The 9,258-nt window shown below is 49.4% G+C and overlaps 1 protein-coding gene across 1 annotated transcript; it reads right to left on the reverse strand.

Moving 5' to 3' along the window:
- Positions 1 to 569: 569 nt before the first annotated feature.
- On the reverse strand, positions 570 to 8,925 carry P2RY10 (P2Y receptor family member 10). The gene is made up of 2 exons (XM_030272454.4): positions 8,789 to 8,925; positions 570 to 3,689 (listed from the first exon to the last, which is right to left on the reverse strand). The coding sequence occupies exon 2, from the start codon at positions 3,685 to 3,687 to the stop codon at positions 2,665 to 2,667; it is 1,023 nt and encodes a 340-aa protein (XP_030128314.1). The 5' UTR covers positions 3,688 to 3,689; positions 8,789 to 8,925; the 3' UTR covers positions 570 to 2,664.
- Between the last annotated feature and the right edge of the window lie 333 nt (positions 8,926 to 9,258).

Genomic DNA, 9,258 nt, shown 5'->3' on the forward strand with positions numbered 1-9,258 from the left:
CAGAAAAGTGCAAGTTTTCCCTGATCTCTGCTCTGAGCTGTTGCTCTTTAGGCTGGTCCATCCTGACTGACTTTCCCTGGTGGTTTAAACCCATCTGGCAGCTGAACCCCACAGAGGTGGTTACCTGCACCCCAGCCAAAACCAGGGCACTTTCCCCCACACCAGAAGAGACTTTCAATCGGAGTTATCTGATCCCCTGCACACCACAAGATTAAAAGGGTTGAATGTGTGGCTTTTCCTCACAGGCTGGGGCTGCAGCATGGAACAGGAGCATTTTGGGGAACCTAAGGGAGTTCAGAGGGTGAAGGCAGGAATATGTGGGGAACTCACATGCTTGGGGATGCCACCATGGAGATGGAGAATGTTATCCCTGATGGAGACACCAAATCCTTGCTAAGATTATGGGCAGGAGAGCCACTGTCACTCCTGGACACTCAGCAGCTGGAGCAGGTATTCCCATGCCTCGTCCATCTCCCACTACCTAGGATACCTTCCCATCCTCAAAATACTTCTAAATCTATTAGAAGTGTGGTAGATTCAAACATTAAATAAATAACCACTATCCAGAGTGAAAACAAGCAACAAATCTGTTTAATAATAATAAAAGTTGTGCTCCTCTGCTGAACCCTGATCCCAGAGAAGCTGATCCCACACATTTTTCCAGGTACCAGTGATAACTACAAAACTCAACTGATGTTTGCAAAACAGCCTTTATTTTTTCTTTTTTTTTTTTTTTCTTAGGAACTGATGCTCAAAAAACCCACAGAAGGAGCTACAGAGTTCCCGTAAGTGCCCTCAGTTTGTTTTCACAAGCTGATCAAGGGAGAAGGGTGCGAAAGTGAAGGGACAGGAAACAGCTCCCAGTCACATGGAGGCTGAGCAAGGTCTATAAAAATCCTCAAAACAAGCACTGAGATGGAACTCTCCTTCTCTGACAACTTTATACAGAGTGTAGCTTATGAGAGACTGCTGAACTGACAATTGAATTGTGGAATTGTGTGAGGCCAGCTCTGCCCGTGAGCATCCATCCCTTTGGAAGGGGGCTCCTTGCAGTGTGTAAACATTTCTTGTGTCAGTGCCATCAGAGAGAACATTTCCATCACCCCTAGTGCCACCTACTCAGCTCAAAATCATCTTCTCACACCTAGGAGGAGAACTATGACAGCTTATTGTGTTTCATCAGTGCTGCTGTCTTTTAGAGGGAAATGGTTGTTTAAACCCTGATTCTTGACTTTTCCTCTTTTTTTCTTTTTTTTTTCCTTTTTTTTTTGCACGACAGAGAAGTGGGAAAACACAATATAAGGAAATATTTGGCTGAGTTACATTTTAATTAAATGAAATTGAGTGGTTGGGGTAAAAATACACATAGCAAGTGTTTCTGGTATTTCTTCTGGTTTTGTTGCAAGACTGTACAAATTGTTCACATTCTTTTGAAAATATACTGATTTCCAAAGGCAATAAATTGGTGACTGTTCAGCCAAATCCATCCCCAGGTATCATGAGATACCCTTGAGGTTACAGAGTGGGTGGAATTGACTGAAGAGCTGTAACTAATTAAAAATAAGGGGTAAATGAATCCTTCCTTGTTGCTGCTTTGCATAACTATCTAAAAATGTAAGCCTTAGGATCATGACCGGACCCGGTGGAAAAAAAAATTCACAATAGTTTAGGAACTTTACTTTTGCTCTATCAGTGAAATCACCTTGGCAAAGAATCCTCTCTTTTTTAAAAGATGCATCAACTGAACAGGTTGAGCTGAGCTTTTTTGGGGCAGATTCATCTCAGTTACCTCTGGACCACACACAGAAGGGAGTGAGAACCTGAGTGGTACCACCAGCACCATCAAACCCACCTGCACTGACCCCAGGACCACCATGGTCCTTCCCCAAGGGGTCCAAAGGCAAAAGCCACCTGCCCGTGTCCACCTTGCCAGCTTGGAGGGAAGAAAGTCACCTGGAGCAGGGAAAGGGGCCACTCTCTGGATGTTTGAGGAGAATTTGTCTTGCAGAGCATCTTTCACCAGCTGCAGGTGCAAGTTCAGGGATGTGTCAGCAATTAGAGAGAAAACAGAGGTGGGTGAGGAGGGAAAGGAGGAGAAGAGCAGGAGGGTGAGTGTGGAAAGGGGGAGCAGAGGTCACTGGTGACCTGTGGGATGCACCAAACCCAGGAGCACGTGGAAACCACCTGCACGTCTTCACCTGTCCACAAACCCCGCTGCACAAACCACAGTGTCCTTTGGTTGCTACTGGCCAGTTTTAGGTTCTTGTGTGGTTTTCCCTGAGAAGATCCTTCAGCAGATGTCAGTGTATGAATGTGGGATTGTCTCTGGCTTGATCATAGAGCCTGCAACTGGGAAAATAGAAGAAAAGCCTGGGACTTTTCCACCAGTTTTTTTACTCCCTCCTGTGTATTTTCTAGTCCAGTGAGGTCAGGTGGGGGTGGCACAGGGAGGGGGACAGTCACATCAATTGGGCCGCTCACCAGATTCCGACATACCAGTCTTAGACAAGATTTTATCTTCTATATACTGAAAAAATTCCACTGCCACAAAACTCCCTTGGACAAAACTCCAGGATCTCCCACAATGGAGCTGGTAATGGAGTATCCCAGACCAGTCTCAGATTTCACATGAAATACCTTCGTTTCATCCAAGTGGCTTTCTTGTCATCCCTTCATCGATGAGGCGCTCTCTTTGCTCATGAGCCGGCTCCGGATGGCCATGCTGCTGTGCCTGGAAATCTGTTCCTGGAACTCGGAAGTCATGAAGAAATAGATGATGGGATCCAAGCAGCAGTCGAAGCTGGCGAGGCTCAGGCAGAAGGGCTGGGTGTAGAGTGTGATGGTGCTCAGCAAGCAGTTGGTGATGACATTCTCCTTCACCAACATGTAGAAGAAGAAGTTGATGTGGTAGGGAGCAAAACACACACAAAACACAACTGCACACATGGAAACCATCCTGAGGGCCTTCCTCCTCTCCCCGCTGTTTTCCTCTGGGATGTGGAAGCCCCGGATGGAGTCTCTTGTTTTCCACGTGCAGAATAAGATGATGACGAGCGGGCCCACGAAGCCCAGGAGCTCGGCGGTGCCGGTCATCAGCACCGTGCCCACCTTGCTGTCGATCGGCTTCACCTGCAGGTCGGCAAAGCAGCTGGTGGTGTTGGCACCCAGCCCGTGGCTCCTCATGATGGGGAAGGGCACGCAGAGGGCCCCCACCACGAGCCAGACCAGGGCGCTGATGGCCACGTCGTAGCGGCGCTTCCAGCCCTTGGCGCGGAAGGGGTGGTACAGGAAGAAGTAGCGCTGGATGCTGATGCAGGTGAGGAAGCAGATGCTGGCGTACATGTTGAGGTACTTCAGGTAGAAGCAGAGCAAGCAGAGGACATCCCCAAAGGGCCAGGTGTGGTTGATGTAGTAGTAGATGCGCAGGGGCAGCGAGAGGACGTGGGCCAGGTCGGCCACGGCCAGGTTGATCATGAAGATGACGGCTTTGCTCTTCCTGCTGAGGAAGCGGCACAGGACCCACAGGGCAGCGCTGTTGGCCAGGAGCCCTGGGATGAAGATGAGGGTGTAGGTGGTGGCGTAGAGGCTGCTCTTGAAGGTGATGTCCTGACGGGAGCAGCTCTGGTTGCTCTGGCTCATGACTGGGTTGCTGGAAGAGGCTGTGGCGGTGTAGGGTGGGTGGGTCATTCCTGTGGAGACAAAAACGGGATGTGAAGGCAAAGGCTCTGCAAGAGCTGTCAGTGCTCACATCTGCATCTCCCATTTGGCTGTTCAGCACAAAGCAGAGGTTTGGGAATGTTGTCTGCATGAAACGTCCTGGAATCGTGTTCAGAGCTGCCCTGTCAGAGATCCCACTGTTCCCTCAGGCGTGGGAGACCATTCCTGGTGTGTCTGTCCCGGGGGCTCAAGTGAAGCTGTGCTACACTGATCATGGGGCAGGAGGAGAAGCTGCCCATCCTTTGGCCATCTCCTCAAGGTCTCCTGTGGTTTGGTCTCTGGGAGCAAGGCAGGAATACATGGATGAAAGTGGGCATATCCCAGCCTCCATCATGGTCACAGCCCAGCGCTCAGAGTGTGGGTGCCAAGCACTGAATAATGGAATTATTTGGTTTGAAAGGACCTTAAAACCCATCCAGTGCCACCCCCTGCCATGGGCAGGGACACCTTCCACTATCCCAGGCTGCTCCAAACCCCATCCAACCTGGCCTTGGGCACTTCCAGGGATATGCTGGGCTGTGTTGGGCATTATGTGGGGGACAGGCCTCTGAGCCCCTCAGAGGACCTCATGGACCCACTTTGTCTGGAATTACGGGCACAGACCACATGCAAAAGGGCAGCAGGGAGTGGACTTGAAAAATGTGACAGCTGTGAACACAGCCAGTGCTCCTGAAGTGCTCTGTTAATGTATTTATGCTGATGGAACACACAGAGACCTGGTCACGCCACCAACTTCTATTCTCATCACCATGGCAGCCTCAGTCTGACTCTTTTTTCCGTCAGATAATTTTACTTTTTAGCTGCTGCCAATTTCTGCCTCTCAGCCATCAGCAAAATGCCACGTATTGAACTGCTGGGCCACTTTTGCCAGCTTTTGTAACCGGGACCAGTAAGTTTGGTCACTAGTCCTCAGCGAGGCAGCACAGGCAGGAATTGGGGTTTATTGGGGGTTTCCTCACAGGGTTATAATTTTCATTACAGTGATTCCCTCTCATGTTGAATACAATGGTTAAAGATGAAGATCAGCTTCATGTGGCACTGCAGACACTGATTCACTCCTCTGACTCATTTCCTGCAACGGGCATTTGCCAGAAAAACTGTCTCTGTAGGTAGAAATTAGTAACTCCTACTCTGTTACTGAAGCTTTTTCCTTCGTGTTACCAAAAGCATTGAGTTTAGAGCTCTCAGTGACACAGAGCACAAATTGCTGGGTTTTCAGCCTCTGAAAAATTGTGGTGCTTACATCTGACAGCTCATCCAGACTCTGTCCAGGCTGCCATGGCAGGGGTGGGATTCAGCCCCCAAAATGCCCAGATGTGGCAAGCTCCCACATGGCACACGGCCAGTGAGCAGGGCCTTGTAACCCCAAAGAGATTCTTGCTTTTCTTTCTCAGCTTCTCTCTCACATTCCCACAGCCTTCAAAAAGAAAAGTCTGTGTGTTTATCTCCTGCAGCAGCCTCATCTTCAGCAGCTCCAGCTGCTCCGAGCACCAGGGAAGCGCTGCCTTTGGGAAGCTCTCTGGCTCGTGCCCTTCCTTCCCCAAGATGTTGGATCCCAGGCCCTCAGAGCTGCTTTTATCCCTCCAGCTCCTTCCCAATCCCCTGCCCACACTCAGCTCTGGGACAGGATGCTCTGCTCCGTGTTCCCCATCACAGGACACCACAGCCTTGCTCCTGCCACGAGGACAAAACAGGTCCATGAGGAGCGAAGAGGCTCCAAGTGTGACAGAAATGTAGAAGATTCATCTGGCTCATGGATTTATCTCCCCTGAGAAGCAGCAATGGAGGCCTCCTGCTCCTCCTGCTCTCCACCTGGGAGTTGCCAGGACAGGCGTGAACAGGGGCTGGAGCTGAGCATGGGGTTGTTCCTCCCCTCAGAGTGGGGGATGTGGGTTAAATCCCATTTCCTGGGACAGCTGTGAATTTCTGCTGCTTGGGAGGTTTCATCCCTTTCCAGCTGTTGTCTAGCTGGCCATAGCTTTATCTCTGGTAAAAGCACACCCACTGCACCTTCTGTCCCTTCAGGTCACCTCTCCCTTTGCCGAGAAACCCTTTTCCAAGTTCCCACATGCCTGGTTTTCCTTGGATATCAAAGTTGGAAGGTCTGGCCTGCTGCTCCTCCAGACACAGCTGGTGGGAGAACATTAAAACCACACAGGATTAGGTACAACTGCAAAATGTTATATTTTAAAGACACTTTTATAATTAATTATGGAATTAAATGCTGGCCAGTGTGTGCGTGCTCTTCAGCCCCATGAGTTACAGCAGCCATGGTACTTAAATACAGCTAGGCCTTGTTTAGTCCCTTCCAACCCAGAATATTCTGTGATTCTGTGACTTAGGTCTCATGTGACACTAAGGACAACTGGGGTGATGGGGTGAAGGTATGCTGACTCAAACTGGGCTCAGACCAGAGGCTTCAGGGCAAACTGCTGTGTCCAGCATGTGTCCCTGGACCACGAGGGTTTTGCTGAGGGCACACACTCCATCCCAGAGCTCAGCTTGGCTTCCTGGTAGGACAAACCCTGCCCAGGCAAGAGCCCAGAGCATGGAGAGCTTCCCCCTCACACATCACCTTCATCTGCTAATTGTCCACAAGGTGTCAGAATTCATCCAAATTCAATTTCTTGGCTCTCTCTAAACTGTTTATTCTCACCCCAAGTGTTGTCTGAGTGGCAGCAGTGGGAGCTCTCATGAGTCCACCTCGCCATCATTTAGGAGGATCCCAAACTGAAAACATCCAGTGCTGCTGAATAACTGATATGAGGGGAAAAAATTGTTCCCAGGAGTGGGCCTGGTTGCTGGTATCTTTTCTGATGATCTTTAAAGGTCTTGTCCGACCTAAATGATTCTATGATTCAGTTTTCAGGTAGAAGAATCCTGAAAAGCTGCACTTTGGTGGAGATCATGGAGCTGTGGTGAACCTTGGAGCCAGGAGGTTATAAAACCCATCCTGCAGATGATGTCCCAGCCCCACCATCCCAGGAGATCTAATTCAGAGGAGGTGGATGCCCTGGAGTCAGCAAATCCCTCTCTGCATCAGGGAGCTCAGGGTCTGAGCAGGGTGTCCTGGCTGGCAGTGCACACAATTAATACATTACCACAATTAATATGCACGAGGTGGTGTCTGCTGGCTCATCAGCAGGGCCTTTCTGAGGATTAAGAATTTCATTACAAAACCATAAAAACATAACAAGATTAAGCCTTCTTTTTAATCAAAATGCACCCAGACACACACAGTGCACTACAAAATTTCTGCATTTCTGCCTTTCCTCCCACTTTGGCTCAGACTAATCCTACACCAACCCCTTCTCTTCCTACTTGTGCACAAAAGCAAATGCTTGAGATACCACTGAGGGTCCTAAAATTACTTCTCCAAAGTCCTTTACTGCATGGTGAGTGTGCAACAGGGGCTGAAGAAAATTGAAATCACCAATAGATTTCAGCAATGTTCATTTACATCTTACAGAGAGGTGGGTCCCACTGCAACATTGCTTTCAGAATATGAATTCTTTTTTTAAAAAAAAACAGTGTCAAATAAACACACTGAGATCCAACCACTATTTTTTATGTTTTTGTGAGATTCTGCATCCCTGATGCTGTTGCAATAAGGATATAAGATGAGAACATGTTACTACTGGAAACTAAGCATAGCATTCCTAGGCAAAAGGTGTTCATCTGGATAGGCTGAGAAGCTCAGGGATGTCATTCCAGAGCCCTGGATCTGTCTAAGGTGCCCATCAGAGCCAGGTTAATTGATTTGATTGGGTACAAACATCTCCACGCTCTGCCCTCAGTGCGTGGCTGTGACACCAGAGTGAAACCTCTGCGCTCCGAGTGGAACATTTTACAGTTAAAGGGGCTTTTTTGGTTTTCTTTCACAGAAAAAAGAGCAGGTCTGGGCTGTCTGCTGTATTTTCGTTTTGCAGCACTGGTGGAACTCCTTCCTGCAGCTGCAGCAGAGAGAGCAAGATCCCCCTCGGGGCACTGGTTCCAGGCTGTCCCACGGATGCACTTCCCTCATGGGTGGAATTCCCATGGCTGATGATGCTGGCACTGGGGCCAAAGTCCCTGCACTTAACACCAAAAATATACCCTTGAAAAGAACCCCACTGTCCCTGCACAGCTCCTGCTCCAGCCTGCTGAGGAATCCCCTCCTGCAGATCCCAACATCCTGGCTCACCTTCTGTGAGATTCCCTCTTGATCCACATGCAGAAATCTTGGATTCAGGGGCCACCCACTCTAAATCCTGTCTGTGACCATCCCACGGGCTGTTTGCTGGGCTCCCAGCAGAGCTGAGCTGCTGGTGCAAGTGAGAGCAAAGCCAGCAGAAAAGCACCTTTTACAAAGTACAGCTGGAAACCTGCAGACCATGAAGTCAAGTTTAAACCCTTCAGCCCATGAAGTTAAGTTTAAAACTTTCAGCCCATAAAGTTAAATTTAAAATCTTTAGCCCATGAAATCAAGTTTTAATCCAGAGCAGTGACTACAGCATGAATTAGGAATTAAAACCACCTCAGAATTCTCATTAGCAAATGCAAGTCCAAGCAATCCTGCTATTTTTGTCATCTTGTGTCTCCTCACTATTATCAATTTCCTCCTGTTGCTGCTCACTCACAGAGCCTTAGATGGCACAAAGATGGGCAGCACATGGATTTTATTTTATGGCACTATAAATCCCCGTTGGAAAAAACAGATTTGCATTTTGCTCTTACTGTCAAGGATGACTTTAAAATAAAATATATTCCCAGAGGAATCAGGCAAGAGACAGAAATTATCCCTATTAACGACGCTGCAGAACAGTTGGAGCACCGCTAAACCCACGCCTGACATTTGTTTTTGCAGGCGCAGCAGCCGCTGTTTGAACTCCTCCATGTGTTCACCCAGAGCATTGGCACACGAGGAGAGCAGCAGCTGCTGCTGCTGCTGCTGCAGGGCTCCAAGTGGCACAAAACTCCTCCTGGCAAGAGCCACCCCCTAGGAAAAGCCCGAGGGAAGAAAAGGAGGTTTCTGCAGGAAGCAGCACGGGTGCAGTTCTAGATCCCAAGGAGAGGTTTCAAGCAGCCTTACCTTGGCGGGCAGAGCCGTGCTCAGCGCAGCCGAGTGCTCAGGAGGAAGTGGAATGTCCCCTGCACCACTGTTTACACGAGCGAGGGGACCTGGGTGACATCAGGAGGTGCCACAAAAGGTGCTGCTTTTGATGGTGCTTGGCTGTGGCTCCAACCCTGCTCCCAGCCCTGCAGCTCAGTCCTGCTCAGGTGTCCCCACAAAGACCCCAAAATGGGGTTACATGCCTTTGTCCTGTGGCTCTGCTGGGCTGGCTGGGCACCCACTGGGAAGATTCCAAGTGGAACTGGGTGCAGAGCACCCCTTCCTCCTCTCCAGCTCTTTCTCTCCTCCAACTCTTCCTCCCCTCCAACTCTTCCTCCCCTCCAACTCTTCCTCCCCTCCAACTCTTCCTCCTCTCCAACTCTTCCTCCCCTCCAATTCTTCCTGCTCTCTAAGCCCAGCTCTGAGCAGACCATGGAAACGCTCCGGAG

The sequence above is a fragment of the Taeniopygia guttata genome, chromosome 4A, assembly GCF_048771995.1.
Source record: "Taeniopygia guttata chromosome 4A, bTaeGut7.mat, whole genome shotgun sequence".
NCBI lineage: Eukaryota > Metazoa > Chordata > Aves > Passeriformes > Estrildidae > Taeniopygia > Taeniopygia guttata.

Excerpts from the sequence above, each read along its gene's own strand:
- P2RY10 (XM_030272454.4), bottom strand. The coding sequence starts at position 3,687 with ATGACCCACCCACCCTACACCGCCACAGCCTCTTCCAGCAACCCAGTC.